General features: G+C 39.7%; 1 protein-coding gene across 5 annotated transcripts in view; it reads right to left on the bottom strand.

Moving 5' to 3' along the window:
* The window catches only part of LOC140741287 (signal transducer and activator of transcription 1-like), a 102,521-nt gene that overhangs the window by 50,250 nt on the left and 39,675 nt on the right, over positions 1-12,596 (bottom strand). For all 5 annotated transcript variants that reach the window (XM_073071308.1, XM_073071312.1, XM_073071309.1 and 2 more), the window contains 2 exons: positions 7,196-7,354; positions 6,649-6,741 (listed from right to left, as the gene is read on the bottom strand). In XM_073071308.1, the coding sequence (XP_072927409.1) occupies positions 6,649-6,741; positions 7,196-7,354 (252 nt within the window). The remainder of the gene's footprint in view (positions 1-6,648; positions 6,742-7,195; positions 7,355-12,596) is intronic.

Raw genomic sequence — 12,596 nt, 5'->3', positions numbered from 1 at the left:
GTGGTGGAGTGAGAGAATAGTTGTGAATGGGATATCTGTAGCTTGCCACATCCTGCGTGCTGTCAAGCTTCTTGAGTGTTGTCGAAGTTGTACTTGCCCAGGCAAATGGAGTGTTCCACACTCCTGGCTTGAGTCTTGTAGACAGTGGATAAGCTTTAGGGAGTTCGGAGGAAAATTATTTGCTGCAGGATTCCTAGTTAATACACTAACATTCAGAAAATCACTTTTTAAAAAATGGGATATGCCAGATGTATCATCTCAGAAAAGAGCCAAAACAGGCTAGGACACCATACAGAATTTATCTGTTCAAATAGTGTTGTGGGATCTTTTATCCAAACTTCATTTAACATCTCAAGACAGTCCTCTCACTGCACAAGTCTTCTCATTGTACAAGCCTCCATCGTCCTTGTGCTTCAACCAACTTTCCTCAAGGATAATCAAGTCAACAGCAACTTACTCTGCACAAATTGGCACCACATTTTGCATGTCGTAACAGAATCTACACTTCTAAACCACTTAATCGGTTAGATAGTGCTCTGGAATATCCTGAGATCCTGAAAGGAGCTCTAATTCAGCTCATATCTGTTTCATGAGGAACATAAACTTAGATTACATTCTAAAGGAGGGCTAGAACCTTAAAAACTGATGCCAGAGGAAGAAGTTGTACAAGTGACATACCCTTCTTTTCTTTCTTTCTTTTTAAATCCTTTTATTAATTTTTAAGCAAACATAAATGAAACATGAATACAAAGAGTTTGAGAGTACATAGTTAATAGTTTAAGCATGCATTCAAATATATAATAATCAATATATATAACCTCCCAAACTCACAGTATTTATGAACAAAAGAAATAATTTTTTTTTAAAACCCCAAAAAAAGAGAAAACACTAACCAACATGGGCCATTGCATAATGTCAGATATATACAGTAGTGCCAATAACTCCGTACCTCCATCCAAATAATTAAGGATAATAAAAGTGAGGTTTAGGAAAAGACAATTTAACTCATATGAAAATGTTGAATAAATGGTCTCCAAGTTTCTTCAAATTTAACTGAAGGATCAAAAACAACACTTCTAATTTTTTCTAAGCTCAAACAAGAAATAGTTTGAGAAAACCACTGAAATATAGTTGGAGGATTAATTTCTTTCCAATTCAATAAAATAGATCTTCTAGCCATTAATGTAACAAATGCAATCATTCGTCGAGATGAGGAGGATAAACGACTATTATCCACCATTGGTAAACCAAAAATTGCAGTAATAGGATGCGGTTGGAAATTGATATTCAGAACTATTGAAATAATACTGAAAATATCTTTCCAGTAATTTTGTAAACAAGGGCAAGACCAAAACATATGGGTCAATGAAGCTACTTCAGAATGACATCTGTCACAGGTTGGATTAACATGAGAGTAAAATCGAGCAAGTTTATCTTTAGACATGTGAGCTCTATGTACAACCTTAAATTGTATTAGGGCATGTTTAGCACAAATAGAAGACGAATTGACTAATTGTAAAATTTTCTCCCACTGCTCAGTGGATATAAGACAATGAAGTTCTTTTTCCCATTCCTTCTTAATTTTTTCTGATACTTCTGGCTGTATTTTCATGATCATATTATAAATGACAGCTACTAAACCCTTTTGACAAGGGTTCAGAGCTAAAATTCTTTCCGTAATGTCCAATGGACATAGTTTCGGAAAAGACTGTAACTCATTATACAAAAAATTTCTAACTTGCAAATATCTAAAAAAAATGAGTTTTAGGTAAATTATATTTATTAGATAGCTGTTCAAAGGACATAAAGCTATCATCCAAAAACAAATCACGAAAACATGTTATACCTTTTGTTTTCCATAAAAGAAAAGCTTGATCCATAAAAGAGGGCCGAAAAAAAAGTTAGATATTATAGGGCTCGATAAAATGAACTTATTCAAACCAAAAAATTTACGAAATTGAAACCAAATTCGCAATGTATATTTGACTATAGGATTAGTTATTTGTTTATTCAATTTAGATAAAGAAAAAGGAAGTGAAAATCTTAAAATTGAAAACAATGAAAAGTCTTGTACAGATTTACATTCCAAATTTACCCATTGCGGGCAAGCTGCTATAGTCGATTCTTGTGTCCAAAATATTAAATATCGAATATTGACTGCCCAATAGTAAAATCTCAAGTTTGGCAAAGCCAAACCACCCTCCTTCTTAGGCTTCTGTAAATATTTTTTGCTTAATCTAGGATTTTTATTCTGCCACAGATAAGAAGATATTTTGGAGTCAATAATATCAAAAAAAGATTTAGGAATAAAAATTGGCAATGCTTGAAATAAATATAAGAATTTGGGTAATACCATCATCTTAATAGCATTAATTCGACCAACCAATGACAAAGATAATGGAGACCACCTGATAGCAAGTTGCTTAATTTGGTCAATTAAAGGTAAAAAATTAACTTTAAATAAATCTTTGTTTTTTTAGTAATTTTAATACCCAAATAAGTAAAGTAATCTGTAACAACTTTAAATGGTAAATGTTTATAAATTGGAACTTGCATATTTAATGGAAATAATTCGCTCTTATTAAAATTCAATTTATAACCAGAAAAGTTACTAAACTGAGCAAGCAAGGACGAAATAGCAGGAATAGATCTCTCAGGGTCGGATATATATAGTAACAAATCATCAGCATATAATGATAACTTATACGTCCCCTCCCCACGAGTAATACCCAAAACATTAGGTGATTCACGAATGGCTATAGCCAAAGGTTCCAAAGCAATGTCAAATAGTAAAGGACTTAAAGGACAGCCTTGCCTTGTACCACGGAATAACTGAAAAAAAGGAGATCTTTGATTATTGGTAAAGACCGAAGCCAAGGGTTTATAGTATATTAATTTAATCCATGATATAAATTTCAAACTAAAATTAAAATGCTGCAACGTATTAAATAAATATGGCCATTCAACTCTATCAAATGCTTTTTCAGCATCTAAGGAAATGACACATTCTGGTATTTTGGGTGAAGGAGTATAAATAATATTAATTAATTTTCTAATGTTAAAAGATGAATAGCGGTTTTTAATAAATCCAGTCTGATCTTCAGAAATAATTTGAGGTAATATATTTTCTAATCTAGTAGCCAAAATTTTACTAAAAATCTTAAAATCCGTATTCAGCAAGGATATAGGCCTATAGGATGCACATTCAATAGGGTCTTTATCTTTTTTAAGAATTAAAGAAATAGAGGCTTCATAAAAAGATTGTGGCAATTTGCCTATAATTAACGCATCTTTAAAAATTTTACAAAGCCAAGGAGAAAGTATAGAGGAAAAGGATTTTTAAAATTCTGCAGTATAACCATCTGGACCAGAAGCTTTACCGGAATTCATTGAAAAAATAGCCTTTTTTATTTCAGTTTCCGTAATAGGTGTATCTAGGAATACACTATCCTCTACTGTTAACTTTGGAATATTCAATTTCCTTAAAAATTCACCTATTATAGAAGAATCCTCAACAAATTCTGATTGATATAAGGAATTATAAAAATCTTGAAAGGCTTTATTTATCTCTTTATGGTCGATCGTCAAGAGTGCCATCTTGTTTATGAATCCTAGTAATCTGTCGTTTAACCGAAGCAGTTTTCAATTGATTAGCCAATAATTTGCCAGACTTATCTCCATGTACATAAAACTGGGTTCTAGATTTAATTAACTGATTTTCAATCGAAGAGGATAATAACAAACTATGCTCCATTTGAAGTTCCACTCTTTCTTTATAAAGTTCTTTGCTGGGGGTCACTGAATAAATCTTATCAATTGCTTTGATTTTATCAAACAATGTTAATATTTTAGAATTAGTTCGTTTCCTAACTCCAGCAGAGAATGAAATAATCTGTCCACGAATAAATGCTTTAAAAGTGTCCCATAAAATTCCACTAGAGATCTCTGCTGTAGAATTTGTTGAGAAAAACAAATCAATTTGTTGTTTAATAAAATTAATAAAGTCTAAGTCCTGCAATAAAATAGAGTTGAACCTCCAAGATTTAGCATTAATAGATGAATCCATTATCTTAGTAGATAGCTTCAAAGGTGCATGGTCAGAAATGGTAATAGAGTCATATTTACAATCGATAACATCTATAAGTAAACGGTGATCAATGAAAAAGTAATCAATTCTTGAATAATTATGATAAACATGAGAAAAGTATGAAAACTCTTTGTCATTGGGGTGTAAAAAATGCCAAATTTCAAAAATTGCTGAATCAGTCATAAAGGAATTAATAAGAGAGGCCGATTTATTCAGAAGAGCTTGGGTGGGCTTAGATCTATCCATCGAAGGGTTTAAACAACAGTTAAAATCCCCACCCATTATCAGTCTGTACTGATTCAAATTGGGAAAGGATGTAAATAGACACCTAAAAAATTCAGGACAATCAGTGTTTGGAGCATAAGCATTAACTAAAACAACTTTTTGATTAAAAAGTAGACCAGTAATAAGCAAAAATCTACCTTGTGGGTCTGAAATTGTTTCATGGTGTATAAAGGAGGTTGAAGAATCTATAAAAATGGAAACGCCTCTTACTTTGGCTTGAGAATTCGAGTGATATTGTTGGACTTTCCAAAACCTAAAAAAGCGTTGACTATCCACCTTCCTTACATGAGTCTCTTGTACAAAGATAACATTAGCATTCATTCTATGGAATACTTTGAATATTTTTTTCCGTTTGATCGGATGATTTAAACCATTAGTATTCCAAGAAACAAAATTAATAATCTTATCCATATTGCCAATATTTATTACAATTAACACATAAGGTTAAAAAAAAGATGAACTCATGAATCCGGAAGAGGGAAGTAAGTTCAAGGAGGAACCGGAAGTCATGACACTGCAACCATTTTTGTAGTTTCATATGAGCCCATGAAGTAAAACTAAGCATAAAGCAAGCAAAAAGAAAAAAATGCCCCTCCCTCCACCCTCAAAACCCCAGGAAAAAAGCCAAAAAGAGGCAAGCAAGCAATCTAACACTAAAATTACCCCCATGTCTCAAGACTGCAACTCAAACAAAAAAAAGAGTTGAATAAAAGATACAAACCACCCATATTATAAGAAAGGGTTGGTATAACAAAAATTAAAATATAAAATTAGTATTTTATATATATATATATAAAAAACAAAAAGGATTTTTTTAAAATTAAAATGATAAAGCCCATAAATGGATAATATTGTATTAGTGTTTTAAAAGAAAGTCCTTAAACTTATTCAGACACATCAAAACGGATGTGACTTTCCAAGCACTAAGGTCTTTCGGGAAGAAGAAACGACATTTTATTTTTTAAAAATCTTAATATTTAAATGTTAAAAATATAAAAAAGTGTATACGAACTTAAAAGAAAACCCTAATGAATTACTTTCAAAACTAGCAGATTAATAATATGAAAAAAAACTCAGAATAAACCAAAAACGGACTTTTACCGTGTATAAGAAATATGTGTAAGCCATTACGTTAAAAAAAACATCATTTTATAAAAGATCCAAATCTATAAACTAATTATTACATTAGTCAACCCGTAGAAACAATAAAATGTTATTCTTCAAGGAATCTTTGAGCATCCGCTGGAGATATGAACAGCCGATAAGTTCCATCTTTGAGAGTAACTCTCAAATGTGCTGGAAATAACAGCGCTTGCTTGTAGCCTTCCTGATGAATTTCCGACATAACCGATTTAAAAGCCATTCTTGCCCTTAAAACTTCGGGACTGTAGTCTTCCAGAATACGGAATTTAAAATTTTGAAAGCTGATCATACCCTTTTTCCGGGCAGCCCGAATCAAACGCTCTTTGGTATGAGGATAATGGATCCGGAGAATTACTTGTCGTGGTTTCAAACTTGAATCTGAATGAAAACGAGAAATGTGATGTGCACGGTCGATTATTAGAGGGGAATCCAGTACTTCTGAGCCAAAGACATCCATTAAAAATTTGGAGAAAAAAAAACAGATTTTGTCTTCGACAACGGTTTTCAAGATCAGCGATTTTAGATTTATAACGATCCATCTGTTGAGAAGTCAAAGCTTGCTGTTGTTGCAAAGTTTCAATTATACGATCTCTCTGGCGAGCGGCTTCTTCAAGAACTAAAATACTTGCTTGTTGTTTTTGTGAATCCAGTGTAAGTGCTTGAAGTTTTGTATCAAATGTCTTTAAAATTTCATCGAACGTAGAAAGCTTTGCGGTTAATTTACTCTCCAGTTTTCCAAGTCTGTCGTCCATAAGACTCGCAATTGCTCCTAAAGTTAACGGTTCTTTCGTCTGTTTCGATTCCTTTGGTCTAGACATTTCAGTAAGTTGAAAATGATTCAAACAGTTGAAAAAAGTCTCATACGTTTAAACCCCTTTAGAATAGGTATAAAAAGATCAATTGGGGGTGCTTGTAGGTTAAAAAAAGTAAAAGGATTGGAGCAAAGCCTAAAACCGCTTCACTCCATAAGCGCCATCTTGAGACCCATACCCTTCTTTTGCCTTGGTATTTTCTCCTTTGCCATACTTGCACCGCATATATAAAAAAATCAGCACATATCTTTACAATAGTGTCAATTGTTTTAAACACAGTTCTGCTACCACATTGAAAGGTTAGGTGACATGTGTACTTACCGTGCCTTAACAGAAAACTGTGAGCTTGTTCTCAAAACCAGAGGCATCTTACTTTGAAGAGGCATACAAGGCTGATTCTCCACAACGAAAGCACTACATTTTAAAAGTTTAAAAACAATTTCTTTCAATTTAAAGAAAGCAACACAATATTTTGAAAATTATTTCCAGTTAGCAACAGCTCAATCGCCTGCTTTTCTTCAAATTAAGCATTTTTCAACATATTAACTTATTCCTGTTTCTAACTCCATACCTCTCCTTCAATTTTACTTGAAATAGTCGTCATTAGAATGTTATTCCCATATGATCAAATTCCAGGCCATTTTATGTGGAATGAAAAAAGGCAAAATGCTGAATAATAGGTGACACTGTTTCAGCACATAGACAGCTCATCTGGGCAAACTAACCAAACTATTAATATTGAATAAAAGTATTGCAACACTCCAGCTGCCACAGGGCAAGCTTTCATATGAAGCAAGCACCATGAAAGGCCCCAAATTAAAAGTACTGTAAGACTTCACCTCCCAAAACAAATAAAACTGTCTCGCACCTTTTAATGACTTTGGTTAGCAGAATTTTAGCATGCTTCTCCAAAACAGGCCTTTGTATTTTAAAAGGATCCTTATCGTAGGTCACTTTCTCTCCCAGTTCCTCCAGTTTTTTCAGCAGCCTTTTCACTTGAAACAAACACACTGCATATGTAGTAAACCTAGGAAATAAGAATATAACCAGAGCTGAGGTTAGCAGGCAAATCTTTGCCAGGGTTTAACCCAGACAAATCCTTCTCTTTTTACTTCACGTGAAACATTTTACTGGACAACTAGGCAGGTGGAATGGAACTCCCTTAAAAAAGTAGTGACGATGAGCATTTATATAAATTTCAAAGTTATCAGTTAAGTGCCTTTATTTTAGGCAGGAGATACACTCATGCACTAATTTGGACGACATGAAGATTAAAATTGTCACTCCACAGTGGTGATAAGGTTGTGTCAAGTAAAGCTTTTACACGTAAAGCCACAAAAAACAGGAGCAGAATTAGGCCATTCAGCCCATTGTGTTTGCTCCACCTTTCCATCATGGCTGATTTATGTCCCCTCTGTACCCCATTCTCCTGCCTTCTCCCTGTAATCTTTGACCCTCTTACTAATCAGCAACCTGTGCTGTAAATGTACACAATGACTTGGCCTCCACAGTGATCCATGGCTATGAATTCCAAAGATTCACCACGCTCTGGCTAGCACGAGCTTTGGCTTTGTTTGCAGTCGCTATTTTACACAGTTAATAAATTAGCTGTTTTTAGTTTTGCTTAATTATGTTTATAACAGGCATTTTTGAAGTCACATTAAAAGTTCCGACGGCTGAACCAACAATTAGTTGGACTTTAAAACAATAGCAAGGATTCTGAAGAATTTTTAATGTAACAGCATGTTGGGCAATACATGAATCATGCCAAATTAAAAGCAGAGGAACTTCCATTGTTTGGAGAGTCGAAGTCTGAAACACCTGTTGTCCAGAATGAACTTTGGTCTGCAAAGCAGTGAATTCAAATGAATTCACTGTGGAAGCAGAGAGAACAACTGTCTTTGTTCTTGCCATGAGGGAGGATATGGAGGGCTGCCATTTTATGACAGTAGTTCCAAGATTAAGGAGGCATTAAGTTAAAAGCAAGGTGCACAGGAACTTTTTCTGGCAGAGGGAGACAAATCGCTAGAATTCTCAGCCAGAGGGTCATGGCACTGAGGATGATGATTTAAAGAGGAAGGAGATAAGGTCTAAAATTGAGGGCAATGAGGAACTGGAACAGAAGAGGAAATGAGGCCTGCAATAGATCAGCTGTGTTTGTCTTCAGTGGTGGTTAGGTACGAGGAGCCAAACAGACTACTCCTATTCCTAATTGGTCTTCTCATATTGCATTTAGTTTCCAAACACATCCAGGGAGGGGTGGCAACTCTGGTAAAGGGGCTTGTTGTGTCCAGCCCAGGGTGGCTCGCTCACCTTTGGTCCACAGCTCTCACCTGTGGCTCCAACTAGCTGTTTGCATGCCACAGTGGCCACAACCCGGTACACCGCTTCAACAGACGGGCTAAAGCAGGTGAGGGTAGCCGGTAGCCTTATACCCCAGTGAGATATGGGCATGCCTGTCCTAGCACGTGAAGTCAGCTCCGGGGGACTGGGCAGATGAGATCCAGTCAGATCCAATGGCCAGGAAGATGGTACTGCAACGCTCAGTGGACAGCAAGGCACAGAAGACAACGTGGTCATCCATTGCAACGTAGAGCCCAGTTTGCACCACTGACCCCGACTTCTGAGATTGAGAGCATAACTGCCACAGTACAGCCGCTTTTCCACTTTAACAACTCTCCTGCACAGGACTCTGATCATCGCCAGACGTCATAGACAAACACAACCATTCAGTTTCCAAGTCTGCACAAACACTCAATAATAAACCAACAGCAATAATCCCTTATGTACAACCTATTTAAATTGCATTGCTAACATCATTGCACTCTGTGTCTGACCCCGGGAGTGTGTGATGGGACAGTGTGGAGGGAGATTCACTCTGTGTCTGACCCTGGGAGTGTGTGATGGGACAGTGTGGAGGGAGATTCACTCTGTGTCTGATCCCGGGAGTGTGTGATGGGACAGTGTGGAGGGAGATTCACTCTGTGTCTGACCCCGGGAGTGTGTGATGGGACAGTGTGGAGGGAGATTCACTCTATGTCTGACCCTGGGATTGTGTGATGGGATGGTGTGGAGGGAGATTCCCTCTGTGTCTGACCCTGTGAGTGTGTGATGGGATGGTGTGGAGGGAGATTCCCTCTGTGTCTGACCCTGTGAGTGTGTGATGGGACGGTGTGGAGGGAGATTCACTCTGTGTCTGACCCTGGGAGTGTGTGATGGGATGGTGTGGAGGGAGATTCACTCTGTGTCTGACCCTGGGAGTGTGTGATGGGACAGTGTGGAGGGAGATTCACTCTGTGTCTGATCCCGGGAGTGTGTGATGGGACAGTGTGGAGGGAGATTCACTCTGTGTCTGACCCCGGGAGTGTGTGATGGGACAGTGTGGAGGGAGATTCACTCTATGTCTGACCCTGGGATTGTGTGATGGGATGGTGTGGAGGGAGATTCCCTCTGTGTCTGACCCTGTGAGTGTGTGATGGGACAGTGTGGAGGGAGATTCACTCTATGTCTGACCCTGGGATTGTGTGATGGGATGGTGTGGAGGGAGATTCCCTCTGTGTCTGACCCTGTGAGTGTGTGATGGGACGGTGTGGAGGGAGATTCACTCTGTGTCTGACCCTGGGAGTGTGTGATGGGATGGTGTGGAGGGAGATTCACTCTGTGTCTGACCCTGGGAGTGTGTGATGGGATGGTGTGGAGGGAGATTCACTCTGTGTCTGACCCTGGGAGTGTGTGATGGGACGGTGTGGAGGGAGCTTCATTCTGTGTCTGACCCCGGGAGTGTGTGATGGGACGGTGTGGAGGGAGATTCATTCTGTGTCTGACACTGGCAGTGTATGATGGGACGGTGTGGAGGGAGATTCACTCTGTGTCTGATCCCGGGAGTGTGTGACGGGACAGTGTGGAGGGAGATTCACTCTGTGTCTGACACTGGCAGTGTGTGATGGGACGGTGTGGAGGGAGATTCACTCTGTGTCTGACCCTGGGAGTGTGTGATGGGACAGTGTGGAGGGAGATTCACTCTGTGTCTCACCCTGGGAGTGTGTGATGGGACGGTGTGGAGGGAGATTCACTCTGTGTCTGACCCTGGGAGTGTGTGATGGGACAGTGTGGAGGGAGATTCACTCTGTGCCTGACCCTGGGAGTGTGTGATGGGACGGTGTGGAGGGAGATTCACTCTGTGCCTGACCCTGGGAGTGTGTGATGGGATGGTGTAGAGGGAGTTTCACTCTGTGTCTGACCCTGGGAGTGTGTGATGGGACAGTGTGGAGGGAGATTCACTGTGTCTGACCCCGGGAGTGTGTGATGGGACAGTGTGGAGGGAGATTCACTCTGTGTCTGGCCTTGGGAGTGTGTGATTGGATGGTGTGGAGGGAGATTCACTCTGTGTCTGACCCCGGGAGTGTGTGATGGGACAGTGTGGAGGGAGATTCACTGTGTCTGGCCTTGGGAGTGTGTGATTGGAAAGCGTGGAGGGAGATTCACTCTGTGTCTGACCCCTCCTCACCCAGAGAACAGCCTAGCACGGTTGTGTATCTTGTCAGCCCACAGAGCTCCAGCAACATAACAGGCCCTTTAGCCCTTCTATTCCATGCTGACAGAATCCTAGACCAGTACAAGTACAGCACCAGAACAAGCCCTTCGTTCTATGTTTGGGCCGACCATGATCCAATAAACTTTTCCCTTCTGCCAATATTTTTGCATTCTCTGCATGCTCACGTGCCCATTCCAATGCCTCAAACACATCTGCCCCCCACCAGCAGCACGTCCCAGGCACTCACCACTGTGCACAAGAAATTTGCCCTGCACATTTAAGCATTCCCAAACAAAAGAACTGGTCATTGACTTCAGAATAGAGAGTGGTACACGTACTCCTGCCTACATCAATGGTGCTGAGGTCGAGAGGGTTGAGAGCTTCAAGTTCCGGGACAGAAACATCACCAACAGCCTGTCCTGGTCCAACCACAAAGATGCCATGGCCAAGAAAGCTCAGTAACATTTCTACTTCCCCAGGAAGCTAAAGAAATTTGGCATGTCCCTGATGACCCTCTCTGCCTTTACCAATTTTTAACCGATGTACCATATTAAGCATTCTATCTGGCTGCTTGAGAGCTTGGTATAGCAACTCTACTGCTTGTGACAAGAAACTGCAAAGTTGTGGACACAGCTCAGCACATCATGGAAACCAGCCTCCCCTCCACGGACTCTGTCCACACTTCCAGCTACCTCAGTAAAGCAGCCAACAAAATTAAGGACTCCTCCCACCCCAGACACACTCTCTTCTTCCCCCCCTCCCATTTTCTTGGGGGGCATGGCTTACCTGGCTAGTTGAAAGCTGCTTCTATCAAGTGCTACACCTGCCCTTACACTTCCCCCCTCACCACCATTCAGGGCCCCAGACAGTCCTTCCAGGTGAGGCGACACTTCACCTGTGAGTCGGCTGGTGTGGTATACTGCGTCCGGTGCTCCCGGTGTGGCCTTTTATATATTGGTGAGACCCGACGCAGACTGGGAGACCGTTTCACTGAACACCTACGCTCAGTCCACCAGAAAAAGCAGGATCTCCCAATGGCCACACATTTTAATTCCACGTCCCATTCCCATTCTGATATGTCTGTCCATGGCCTCCTCTATTGTCAAAATGAATCCAAACTCAGGTTGGAGGAACACCACCTTATATACCAGCTGGGTAGCCTCCAACCTGATGGCATGAACATTGACTTCTCTAACTTCCGTTAATGCCCCTCCTCCCCTTCTTACCCCATCCCTGACATACTTAGTTGTTTGCCTGTTCTCCATCTCCCTCTGGTGCTCCCACCCCTTTCTTTCTCCTGAGGCCTTTGTAAATAAATGATTAATATACCTCCTCGTTGTCAGTGTTTTCTGTCTCACTCATCAAACCCACGAACCTGCTTCCATGTTACACCCATCAGGCAGAAGATACAAAAGCCTGAAAACACACACCACCAGGCTCAAGGACAGCTTCTACCCCACTGTTATCACACTCTCGAACAGACCTCGTCTAATAAAATGGACTCAACCTCACAATCTACCTTATGATCTTGCTCCTTATTGTTCACCTGCACTGCACGTTCCCTGCAGCTGTTACACTTTATTCTGCATTCTGTTATTGTTTTACCTTATTCTACCTCAATGCACTGTGTAATGATCTGATCTGTATGAACAGTATGAAAGACAAGCTTTTCACTGTATCTCAGTACGTGTGACAGTAATAAACCAATTCCAAACTGCAAGACCTCCCTCAGTCA

This window comes from Hemitrygon akajei, chromosome 18 (assembly GCF_048418815.1).
Source record: "Hemitrygon akajei chromosome 18, sHemAka1.3, whole genome shotgun sequence".
In the NCBI taxonomy this organism is placed as follows: Eukaryota; Metazoa; Chordata; class Chondrichthyes; order Myliobatiformes; family Dasyatidae; genus Hemitrygon; species Hemitrygon akajei.
This window is presented reverse-complemented; position numbering and strand designations above follow the sequence as displayed.